This window comes from Phyllostomus hastatus, unplaced genomic scaffold, assembly GCF_019186645.2.
Source record: "Phyllostomus hastatus isolate PE091 unplaced genomic scaffold, TTU_PhHast_1.1 phas_contig_524, whole genome shotgun sequence".
Lineage (NCBI taxonomy): Eukaryota > Metazoa > Chordata > Mammalia > Chiroptera > Phyllostomidae > Phyllostomus > Phyllostomus hastatus.
The window spans coordinates 14,606,884-14,620,003 of record NW_025333900.1 but is presented as its reverse complement, the minus strand read 5'-3'; the positions used below and the strand labels follow the sequence as shown (position 1 = coordinate 14,620,003).

At 40.3% G+C, this 13,120-nt stretch overlaps 1 protein-coding gene across 1 annotated transcript in view; it reads left to right on the top strand.

Moving 5' to 3' along the window:
- Positions 1–8,749: 8,749 nt before the first annotated feature.
- Positions 8,750–13,120, top strand: part of BTBD8 (BTB domain containing 8) — an 88,736-nt gene continuing 84,365 nt past the window's right edge. Inside the window, exon 1 of the mRNA XM_045847158.1 lies at positions 8,750–9,061. Coding sequence (XP_045703114.1) covers positions 8,913–9,061 — 149 coding nt within the window. The 5' untranslated portion in view covers positions 8,750–8,912. The remainder of the gene's footprint in view (positions 9,062–13,120) is intronic.

Genomic DNA, 13,120 nt, shown 5'->3' with positions numbered 1-13,120 from the left:
AGTCAAAACACACAGATCCCATGGCTATCACCACAGCCGGTGCTTGTAACTAGAGAGGACCGCAATTCCAGGAAGACTACCCGGGGTGAAATCCTGAAGCTAGTGACATCTAAAACAAAGTAGCCACAGATCCTGGTTTTCCTAAAAAGAGGGTGTACCCCATCGCATGTGTCTGGTCGCTGGACCCTGAGTAAACTCTTCATCAGGGAAGAAGTAGAGTTCATGTCTGTTTACATCCTAATTGACGGAGGAAAAAAAAAAGACCCATCCTTTCTGCCAATACAGTGAGGATCAACATGGCAAATGCCCCCCGGGGTGCCTGTGACAGACCATACTTCTGAAGACTGCAGATTGATGATTACCACAGGTAACCTTCAACTACTCATGGAAGCTGGTTTGGTGGAATTTACAAAACTTAGCCAGAAATTGAAATTAGATTGGGTTAATATCCATCAGCATTTGGATGAATATGCTGCAATCTCAGTTGCCGCAAAAGGAGGGAAGACAGAAATTGAAGAATTCTCAAATTACTTAAAACTCCTAATTACAGGACACTCGAGACAATCTTTTGTCCGTTTTGACAGGAATAAGGATGACAGCATAAATTTCAGAGAGTATGTGATAGGTCCTGATTGTCCTATGCAATCCTGCTGACACTGAAAAGATCCTGCAAATGTCTTTTATGCTTTTTGATCTGGATGAGGATGGTTTCACGACAGAACAGGAGTTAGCTGTTATACTTTAGGAAGCTGTTGGAGTGCCAGATCTTGATGTTTCCAGACTCTGTAAGGGAATAGCTAGATGGAACCCTGAGTACATTTCATACAAGAACTTTCAGAAATTTGCCTTGAAGCATGCAGAATATGCCAAATTATTTAAGTCATACTTAGACCTCCAGGCAACCTATATATACATGTATTAACACAAATACAAGTTTAATCACTGTATTTAAATGTTAAAATCAGCCCTGAAAATGGTGCAAGTCCAGGCAGAAACTATGAAACAAAAATATTTATTTGAGAAAAAACAAAACAGTTTTTACTCTAGTGGCTTGGGCACTTAATTATGATATTTAAAATGTGTTTGAGGAATACATATATATATATGTGTGTATATATGTATATGTGCGTGCATATATATACACATATATAAAAAATTTTATAGTGCCTAATTTTTTCTTTTCTTTTTTCTTGAGCAGTAAAACTTAAGTTAGATATAATTGCCCCTTTAGCAGCAATATTAGTAAATATGTCATTTTTTAAAAATTTAAGATACTAAGAAGTGTAAGATTAGGGAAAAGAAGAAAGAGATCCTCAAATGTGTACACCTATTATAAAACAACTCTCGATACCTGTTTTAAAAGGTATGTAATAATTATTTTAGATGTGTAAAATGTGAGAAAATGTATACTTTAGAATCTAAGAAGTACAGGTAAGTGTCATGTGTGGCAATGAGAAGCAGTAAATGCATGTCTGAGGAGAAGGCTGGTGACCAAGAGTCAGAACAGTGGCACACTCAGACACAGAAAAGGGGTCAGGAGTCACCCTGACACCCTCAATAACCATTGCCGTCTTCGCAGCCTGCCCAACCATCAGCTCTCTGCCCTTCTCATATGTCCGGAACAGCTAATGCTCATTGATTCTAGATAATAGTTTTTTTTCTCATGAAAGTTATTTTTAATTAGATTGTTTTGATGCTCTACCATTATGGATTGTTGGCAGTAACTGACAGCCTAACAAATGTACACGGTGGAAACATGTTCTCAGTAGTAATGACAGACTGGCCAATGGAATGTTATACATGTGAACTGCAAACTTTTGTTTTTACTCTGAGCAAATGAGCAGTATATGGACATTTGAAATATATGTCTGTTTAAAATTCTATCATGTGAGGTTAGTTGTTCAATTCTATAGTCCATTTTATACTTTTTTTCCATATGAAAAGTACCTTACAATAGCATCACCAGTTGTTCATCAGTTTCCTTCCCATTATGTAAAGTCTGTGTGTGCCTACCCTCTGTCAGTCTACAAGTTTATTGTGACACATGTACATGGAATGGATTGTTACCTTTTCTCCGCTTCTTCATGCATGGGGTTGACATCTCCTTTGGTCACGTGGACTCTATTTGTAACATCTATGGGCTTCCTTTCTTGGATCATAGCCACCAGTTTCTATTTAATTGGGCTCCTCTCTAGGGCATTCAAATTTTTATTTTTTCACTTGTTTATTCAGCTTTTTAAATTATTATCAGTATGATGGTTAGTTCAATGGAATCTACTTTGCTGTGCTGCAACACAACTTCTGGGCATCCTGGGCTCTGGCAGAGAAAGGTCATCGGGAGTCTTGTGAGGAGAGACTGGGGCCTGTGGCTCTTGGAAGAAAGCCAAAGCAACAGCCACAAGGATCCCTGTGCTGAGTCACTCTCCACAGTGCAAATGCCATACTTCTTGGGTCAATAAGCTTATTTCAATGTAACTTTTTTTATTGTTGTGTGATTACAGTTGTCCCCATTTTACCCCATTACTCTCCCCTGCCCTACCTACCGCCACCTCCCACATTCAATCCTCCACCCCTTACCTTGTCTCTGTCCATGGGTCCTTCACTCATGTTCCTTGATGACCCTTCCCCTTCTTTGTCCTGTTATCCCCCTCTCCCTGCCCCTCCCCTCTGGTTACTGTCTGTTCTTTATTTCCATGTCTCTGGTTATATTTTCCTTGCTTGTTTGTTTTGTTGATTAGGTTCCACTTATAGGTGAGATCATATGGTATTTGTCTTTCACTGCCTGACTCACTTCACTTAGCATAATGCTATCCAGTTTCATCCATGTTGTTGCAAAGGGTAGGAGTTCCTTCCTCCTTTCTCCTGCATAGTATTCCATTGTGTAAATGTACCACAGTTTTTTAACCCACTCATTTACTGATGGGCACTTAGGCTGTCTCCTGCACTTGGCTATTGTAAATTGTGCTGCTGTGAACATTGAGGTGTGTAGGTTCTTTTGAACTGGTGTTTCAGTATTCTTAGGACATAATCCCAGCAGTGGAATTGCTGGGTTTAAAGGCAGTTCCATTTTCAGTTTTCTGAGAAATTCCATACTGTTTTCCACAGTGACTGCACCAGTCTGCATTCTAACCAACAGAGTACTAGGGTTCCCTCTTCTCCACAACCTAGCCAGCACTTGCTTCTTCATTTGGTTATGATAGTCATTCTGACCAGTGTGAAGTGGTATCATTGTGGTTTTAATTTGTGTCTCTCTGATGGCTAGTGATGCTGATTATCCTTTCTTATGTCTGGGCCCCCTGTATGTCCTCCTTGGAGAAGTGTCTATTTAAGTCCTTTACTCATTTTTTCATTGGATTGTTTGTCTTCCTGGTGTGAAGTTGTGTGAGTTCTTTATATATTTTGGAGATCAAATCCTGTCCAAGGTGTCATTGACAAATATATTCTCATATGGTTGGTTTCCTTTTCATTTTGTTGATATTTTCTATAGCCGTGCAGAAGCTTTTTAATTTGATGAAGTCCCATTTGTTTATTCTTTCCTTTATGTCCCTTGTCCTAGGGGACATATCAGTCAAAATATTGCTGCATGGAAAATCTGAGATTTTCCTGCCTATGTTCTCTAGGACTTTGATGGTGTCATGAGTTATATTTAAGTCTTTTATCCATCTTTAGTTTATTTTGGTGGATGGTATAAGTTGGTGGTCAAGTTTCATTTTTTTGCATTTAGCTGTCCAGATCTCCCAACACCATTTGTTGGAGAGGCCATTTTTACTCCATTTTATGTTCCTGTCCCTTTGTCGAATATTAATTGACGATAGAGACCTGGGTTTATTTCTGGGCTCTCTATTCTGTTACACTGATCTATGTATCTGTTCTTATGCTAGTGCTAGGCTGTTTTGATTACAGTGTCCTTGTAGTTTAGTTTTATATCAGGTATTGTGATTCCCTTCAACTTTGTTCTTCTTTCTCAAGATTGCTGAGACTCTGGGGTCTTTTGGGGTTCCATATAAATTTTTGAAATGTTTGTTCTATATCGTGAACTTAATGGTAGAAGAACAGGAGCTCTAGTCATAAACCTTGTTCACTCACCATCATTCTAGTTAGGGCCTTTGTTTTGCTCAAGTAAAGCCAGAAGAACATTATCATCCATCACCACACCTTTTTTACAGAGAAAATATTTTAAAACTCCACTGGCAATAAATAAATATATTAAATTATCTTTTTTTTATTCTCTCTAAAAATATGTGCTGGATAAATGCCTCTTTCCTGTTTCTCAAAGTAGCCCAAATGTTATTTTGTAAGACCAAATAAAAATAAACAAGAGGATGATATAGTATTGGGAATACCACTGAAATAATTATATATGGTATGGCTGCTCTTTATTATTATTTTCTTAGGTATGAGAGTGGTTATTTAGAATGAGAAAGAAAATCACAATCAAGTACAATTTCTGGAAAGCTAATATCACAAACACAGTTTAAAAACAAGAATTCTAACAAATTCTATTTTGTATGATTCTCAAAGAAAGGGAAAACTCCATGTTCTGCATTACTGAGAACATTCCTTTTGTTCTAACTAGGCACCAATGAGAACTGAATGTTCTACTTATTGTTGCATATTATAGGGAACCAATCTGCTTGGTGTGGCGAATGTAGCCTAGCCATACTGGAAAACTGACAGGTGTGAGTGGGCACACAAGGAAACCAAAACCACGGATCAGCTTTCACATGGGAAAACAGGCCTGCATTATACCTAGGCTGTTTTGAGGCTTACTTTTGCTAAAACTCCCTTACCTTGAATTGAGGCAGCAAAGGTTTACTGCATATCTCTAAAGTAACTTCCTAAAATCTGTGCTAAACCTCCCAAGTATGGAGTATACCCAGTTCAACCACTTTTCCTCTTGATCTGCAACATCCTTGTCTTTGAAGTAATTAGCAACATTCTTTCCTTTGTTATCTGTAAAAGGTAATCACCTACAGTGAAGCTGAGCATAGTAAATGAGGACCATCCCTGATGTAATGTACCCAGAAAAGCAATAAAATCTTGTCCAGGCAGGGGTTGGGGCCCTCTCTCTCACTTAGAGAGCAACCATGCCACCCCTTTTTCTTCACAGGACTTCTGCAATCCGTGTGAATTTGTTCATCACAGCCACAACATATGGACCCTGCAGGCCGGATTCCACATCAGTGTACCCCCTTCACTATGCATATATTTCCAGCACCCTTCACTATAAGATGTTTTCATATAATGATGTGACCATGAGCTCTATCACTTCATGTCACCATGTGGGATGAATCAGTGAAGTATTCCTAGAAGCCATTTCTAAACCAGGATGGGGAGCAACTTATCCAGATGTGGAAGTTATTGTGAATCAATAAATATGTCTTGCTAATCCAAACTACTATAATTTCATTGTGGCTAAATCCCCAAAATGCCTATAGTCATTCAGTGTCACCAGATATAAGGGGACATTTGACTAAGGGAAAAGAAAGTCTCAATCATTTATGGTCAAACTCTCTTATTTTTGCAAACTTACAAAAAACATACCCAAGTAGACACATTGCTAGGGACACTACTAGAGACTTATAATGGGCTTGTGCAAGTTGGGGCCCTAAAGCTTAAACTTTGTTACCTTCCTGGTATTTTGAGCAGAAAGGCAGAAGAGATGAATGAATGGGAGAAAGGTGAGCAGATGGGGAAAGCTTAAGGAAAGGGAAAGAAAAAAGTCAAATATTGTTTTCAGATCATTTCCTGTATTTCTCACCCGAAGAGATGATATTGTAACAGGGTGCAACCAAGAGGAGAGCCCCAAATAGGGATTTGAAATAGGGTCCAGAAGAACTTAGAGATAATTGGCTCCACACCACAGGGCCACACCTGCTCAGAATGCTGGCAGCTGTGTCCAATTGTGAGAGGAGCTGGAAATGGAGCTGCAGAGGAAGATTGGTGCTGGGATTTAAACGAAGGCATGGCAGCCATTGGGCATCTCTGTTTTGGGGACTATGTGTCTGTTTAGGACCAGGCGGCTTTGGTGTCTTGGTTGGGACCATGCAGCTTGGGTGGGAGTCAGAACCACGAGGCTTTGGAAGTGCTCCCTTTTGTCATGTGGAAAGGGGGGGGGGGACTGTGTGCATTTATGGGGAACTTTAGTTTGTGTTATTTCAAATAAATAATAAATTCCTTTCCTTTTCGCTGATCTCTGGTATTAAGAGACATCTTTCCTCAGGCGGCAGGCAAAAGGAACCCAGTAGGTGGGGAGGAACCCCTGGAGAAAAAGTGGGGGTCTTTTATATCATTCATCCCCCCCGCTCTGTTCTGTAGCAATATGAATAAGTCATATTTCATAATCCTGTCTCAATCCACTTGGGCTGCCATAGCAAAAATACCATAAAAAGGGTAGATTAAACATTCATTTCTCATGGTTCTGGAGGCTGGGATGTTCAAGATCAATGTACTGGCAGATTTGGTGTCTAGTGAAAGCCTGTTTCATGGGGTGCAGATGGCTATCTTTTCCCTGTGTCCTCACATAGTAAAAGTGGGGCAGTGAGACCTTTCTGAAGTGTCTTTCCTAAGGTGCTAATCCCATTCATGAGGGCTCCACCCTCATGACCCGATTACCTCCTAAAGGCCCCATACCATCACATGGGGGATTAGGTTTCCATATATGAATTTTGGGAGAACACAAATATTCACTCTATTGCATCCACCCAGCTTGTTATTCCCACGATAGTAATGCATATGCATGTAATTTAAATACAATGATTTTTAAGATGTACTGGAAAATAGTCATGTAGATAAGGGAGTTTTACTTAAAATTACTTGCCAAGTTATATATATCTTTGGTACTATAACAATGGCACTATTACTCAAACATCAGCTTAACTTTAAAATTGTTTCTAATTAGAAAATGAGCTATACACAAAATCAGGGTCTTTTTTTATTTTTGATTTTTCACTGCTCCCACAAGTATTTGGTAGTAGTTAAGCCATGATTCAGGTTCCAGGGTGGGATGTACCCAGGCCCCCCAGAGGAGAGGTGGGGTGTAGCCAGTTCATATCTTCCCAGGAAACTGCCTTCTGCCTGGCAGCCGTCCCAGGCCAACACCCAGGATATGGGGCAGAAGGACTTGCACATAAAGACATCACGTCCTTTAGGGTCATCGTTTTCTGACAGAGGTGGAAGTCCAGGTAGTTCTGCCAACAGTTCCTGGTCTGCTTCTGACTGGGGAAAAGGCTGTCCAGAGAGGCAGTCTGGTAGTTCCTGATTTTGGTCTTGATATATTCTGCCGTGTTGCTGATTCCTAAAGATGCCCCTGAAGCCACTTCAGATCAGTGTGACCCTCAGAAAAGCCACCTCCATCTGACTGAAAGCCGAATTTCAAGGCATTTATTATATTTTAAAAATTTTACCTATTTATTTTTAGAGAGAGGGAGAAAGAAAGGGAGAGAAACATTGATGTACAAGAGATATATTGATCGCTTGCCTCTTGCACACCCCCAACTGGGGACCTGGCCCACAACCCAGGCATGTGCCCTGGCTGGGAATTGAACCAGCAACCTTTCAGTTTGTAGGGCAGCACTCAATCCACTGAGCCACACCAGCCAGGGCTATTATATTCTAGATTTTAACCTCAAAATGTTTGACATAACTTTATTTAATCCTTCAATTCATAACACTTAAAACCCTTTTTATTGCAAATCAAATACAGGTGAAACCAATCTGTAGCTAATAATTATATATATAAGTATATATTCAACAAATATAGTCTTTATTAAGATGAACACTCTGGCACTCCAAGTAGTTTAACACTTGGGTAAGATGTAAAACTTTTCCATCCCCTTTCATAATTACAACCTTCCCCTTCTTCCCAAAATTAAACTACTTTTCTGACTTTTATATTTTCTTATTTTAACATGGTCTTTATTTTTTTTACTGAATTTATTGGGGTGACATTGGTTAATAAAATTATATAGGTTTAAGGTCTATAATTCTATAATACATCATCTGTATTATTTGGAGAAATGGCTACTTCTTGGCCAATCTTATGGTACAAGGTCCATATGTTTTCCAAGCAATTAGTATTTCGTTCGTCACCTTCTACGGAGCTTCTGAATAAAGTAGAATGAATGAGCTTTCTTCCTTTGGTGGAAGTATTAAATTTTTTTAAAAGAAACAAAAGACCTTTTAAATGATTCCATTCCAGTTATTTTCTTCAGGCCAAAATATTCAAAATTCTCTTAACTCATCAATCCTCCCACTTCCCCACTCGCTGCTGGAAAGGTCTTGAAAACCTGGGAAAGCAAAGAGCAGTTATATGCACCACTGCAGATGCCGTATACAGCCTTTGCAGGAGAGTCAGGAGTGTTCTGACTTCTGATTTTATGTTCTTCCCCCAACTTTTCTTGCCGAAAGCCAGTAACTAAGGGAGTGCCACTCGCCGCTGGAAAGATCTTGTGAACCCGTCTCTTCTGGGGGAAAAAAGCATTGACATCCCACATAGTGTAGAAAGTTGGCTCTCAATAAAACACCTACTAAAATGGATGCTTAGCACCAAGCGAAAGCTAAGATCAACGGGAAAAAAGAACTGGTAGGAGACCTTACTCCTGCGAAGACTGTTTGCCCCCGGCGCCCTGAGGGGCGGGGTACTGGCCGGCAGAAGTAAACAGAGCTACTACGCCTGCGCACAGCCTTCCCGGGTCACGTGTCAGCGCAGCCGCTCTTCCCAGGTTTTCCCGGATTGCAGTTCGGCGGCTGTAAGGGCCATCTACGAACTACGAACAAAAGGCGTCAACCTTTTCCTTTAGGGGGCGGTTTTCGGTAGGGGCCGAGCGTTCCGTCGGAGATGCCCATTTATTTTTAAGGCTCAGAGTGAGACAGTACGGAACGTGCAGGGCGTCGCGGTGCTTTTGTGGCACATGGCCCGCTGTGGGGAGGGTAGCGCGGCCACGCTGGTACCTTGGGGGTCCCCTGGAGATTGCAGTAAGGGGTTGCAAAGGAAGGGGCAGTGTGAGCGGCGCCGGCTGAAGGCGTTGGTGTCGGAGCAGCTCAGCCAGGATCTGCTCAGGTAGGAGGAGGCGGGAACTCTGGCTGCTTCAGTTCCTAAGGCGCCCACCTCCGCCACAGAAGCCGTGGCTCCTCCGTCTCTCTATTCCTCCCCACCGTGTTCTCCTTGCCTCAGGCCGCCTCGGGAGGTTCGCCAGTCCCCTCCCTGTGAAGTGGGTTTGGGCTCCCTAAACAACCGACCCCTACTACTTCAGAAACCACGAACCAGGTTCAAAGAGAAAACCAAAATCAATGTTATAGGTATTTACGGGCAGCACCAGTCTATGCCAAAGTACTCTAACACGGTTTAGATCTTCAAAGACTTAACCCTAAGGTCAGGTGCCTCCAGGTTTCTAGGTCCTGAAACGTACATAAGTTTTTATAAGCTTAAGCAATTTTAAGAAAAATGATAAAACTAGGCAGAAAAAAATGAATATTTATTTGGAATGAGGAAAAACAAATTGCTGGAGCTCTGGAGGTCTCTTTCTTCTCACTCTTTAAATAATTTACCGGAAACGCTTACATAGAAATACCTCCGATTGCGAGTTGGCTTCCCACGTACACCTAGAACACCCTGGAGCTCCATGCAACTCCTAGCTCAGTGAAGATGCAAGCAGATGGAGGATTGTTGTGGAATTTGCCCCAGGCTATGGTGAATCCAGCTAAAGTCATCTCAATTTATAAAGAAAACGAAGCTTAGAAGTATTTCCTAGCTAATTTCCATTTTCACCCAAACATTGATTCTTGAACTTTAGTGTGCATCAGAATCACCAGGAGGGCTTGTTAAAATTTAGATTTACTGGGTCCCAGGCCATAGTTCTGATCCAGTTGGTCCAGTAGCTATAAACTGAACTTAATAAGGTAAAAATATTTCCTTTTAATTTGGGCCTGTCTACCAGAGAGGCTCCTTTGTCTCCACCAGTGGTGGATTAATGTAAAAGATGGAAAAAAGACAAGTTGTTCTGTTTCTAGGGTGAGCCTCTGAGGATGAGGTGCTCCTCTTCAGTGGCTTTATTCTTCTGGCTGTATTGTGAGCATAAAGTGTCATGGATTTAAAAGGAAGATAACACATCTAATTTATGTAAAGAAAATGAGGTTAAAGTATAGCAGGTGGGCTATTTATCCTCATCCTAACAACAACTAAGGATTAGGACCCTGAACTCCCAATTTTTTATTACAAGAAAAATAGGTGTAGCATTTTTTAAAAGATTTATTTATTTATTTTTAGAGAGGGAAGGGAGGGAGAAAGAGAGAGAGAAACATCAATGTGCCGTTGCTGGGGACCGTGGCCTGCTACCCAGGCATGTGCCCTGACTGGGAATCAAACTTGCAACGCTTTGGTTCGCAGCCCGCGCTCGATCCACTGAGCTACGCCAGCCAGGGCGCATTTTTTTAACTGTAAAAAAATGTAATATACTCACCCGGCAACCTTAAATACTAGTAGTCTTTAAGCACAGCAGTATCATCATTTTATTCTACAAGCATTAATAAAATAGCTAGTACCTACTATATACCTAGCTCTGAACGAGGTCCTGATAAATCAAAGATTAATAAGACACGGCTTTGGTGTTTGTGCTTACACTGCAGTGCGAGATTATAACCAAACTAAAACATTGGGCCCCAGGTGTGTTGTGGAAGGCTTTATTGGGTCACATTTGAATTATCTCTTGGGGCTGATTAAAATTGGTTAGGTAGAGGTTAGGGAGGGAGAAGTCAGAGGGGATCTAAACGAGGAGAATGGCTTTTACAAAGGCACTGAAATTTGAAAGAGCTTGATATAGTTTGGGAAGGCAAGTTGTATTGGATTCTTCCAAACAGTAGGGAACAGAGACACCTCTGGGTTACCTGAGGTAATAGGATATGTGAAGAAGTAAGGAAAAACAGGAAGCAGTTTCAGAATAAAAAAAGCCAGATCTGACGTAGAATTGGAAAGTTGCTGGGAATTTGACAGCACCTGTACAGGATTCCGACCTCATTGAAAAGTGAACCATTATTCAGGGCAACTGTAGTAAAAATAAAAATACCTAATACTTATTGCCATCCTACTAGACTTTGGGCTGACATGTAATGGTCTACTTACTCCTCTATGAGGTAAGTATTGTTATTTTTCCCATTTAACAAATAAGGAAACAGCAGTAGAGAAGAAGTGGGGAGTCAGTAAGAATGTTAAAGTGACTTGCGCACGGTCACACAACCAGAATTTGATCCCAGTCTGCCTTCTCTACAGTAGTTATATAAACTTACCTTCTGGTTACTTTGTTCCTTCATCTTTGCTTCTCTCCTTAAACATTTCTTTTTCTTACTCTGCCTTGGATTAGCTTTGCAACTCTTTGAGTGCGATCAGTTGGTCGCTATTTACTATAGAACATTTCTGCCAGAGTTTACTTGTTTAATTACCATGTTGGCTGATGGCTAACCTTGGCCCTGTCTATTGCCCACTCATATGTGGTTAAGAACATCAGGGTCATGTGGTACAAAGAAGGGCCATAGATAAATAATAAATGAATTTGGGAAGGAATTGTGGGTATGGTAGGCAGTCAAAGTGACAGTAGATGAGGATGAATGGCTAAGCTAACAGTACATCATGGAGGCCTTTTTTCAGTGAAGAGTTTGCAATATATTTTGGAGGCAGTGAAAAGCCATTGGTGGGGTTTTTTATTTTTTGTGTTTTTTTGATACTTGGTATTATATTAGTTTCAGGTATACCTGTTAGGTTTTTTGTGTGTGTTTGTTTTTGTTTTTAAATAGAGGATTAACATATTTGGGTCTCAAATTGAGGAAAGAGAAATTGTAAACAAGGGAACCAGCCAGGAGATTTTGTAATAGTTGAGAGAAACATAATGATGATGGAAATGGAAAAGGTAAAAGGGATTCTTATGTGCAACTGATGAGCTTGGTGATCAATTACATGTGGAAGGTGAAGGAAAGGAAAGCATAGAAAGTGGTGCCAAATCTTAGGACATTTGAAAGGGACGAGCATGGTGAATGTTCAGGAAGCCACATCAAAGAGACAGTTGGAAATATGTCTGGAGTTTAGGAGCATAGTTGGAAGAGCAGATAGATTTAAAGGCTGGTGGCATCACCAGCACCCAGTTGTTCAAACTAAATATTGGAGAGATCCTAGATTTTTCCTTTCTTTTCACCTTCTACGTCCAGTCACCAACTATTGCCAGTTTTATTGCCTAAATATATATTAATTTCATCCTTATTCCCTGTCACTATTCATCTTCTCTTGGGTCAAGCCCTTTAATTTATATCATTCATCTGTGCTATATAGTTGTTTTCTAATTTTCATTCTCATTTTCCCCTAATTCCTCTTCTACGCAACTAACAGGCGATACTTTGAAAAATAAATTTATGTTTCAAACCATTTGGTGATTCCTCTTCAACTTCAAGATAGAGTTTAGCTCTTTGCCTCTTATTCTTTATCCCTACAGCTTCATCTTCCAGTTCTTATCTTCTCAATACTCCATGCTGACCAATTTATAGCTCCACCCTCACGTATACCATTATAACAAATACGGAGTCCGGGACACCTTGCTGTCTTGCTTTGCTTGCCTGATCAACTCTTATTCAATCTTTAAATAAACCATTGGATTTTCATGTCCTTTGTAAGATCTTCTCTTATGTCTGTCTCTGAAAAAATTTTCTTATTTGTGCTATTGAATATATCATGCTCTTCAGTTTTCAGGCACGGCCTCCCTACTTTTATTCTATACACTCAATGAGGGCTGATATTATGGCTTAGGCATCTTTATGTCCCTAGTGGTTAGTACATAGTACTTGCTCAATAAATTTTTAGTGATAACTAGGTTCAGTCGGCAGTCTAAAATGCTTTAGATAGGGTCATACAGTAGTTGCTGGCGGAGAAATGATGTGGACAGAAGCTGAGCCTTGACATCATTAAGGCTTTGGGCCAACCTATCGTTTCTTAGATGAGCCAATAAACTTCCCTTAATGTTTAAGAGGTCTGAATCAGATATTGTTACTTATAACTGATACAAGCAGCTTTATAAAACAAAGCACTATATTTTCATATGAACAATTTTTAAACGGACTTTTTTTAACAAATACTGGTGAG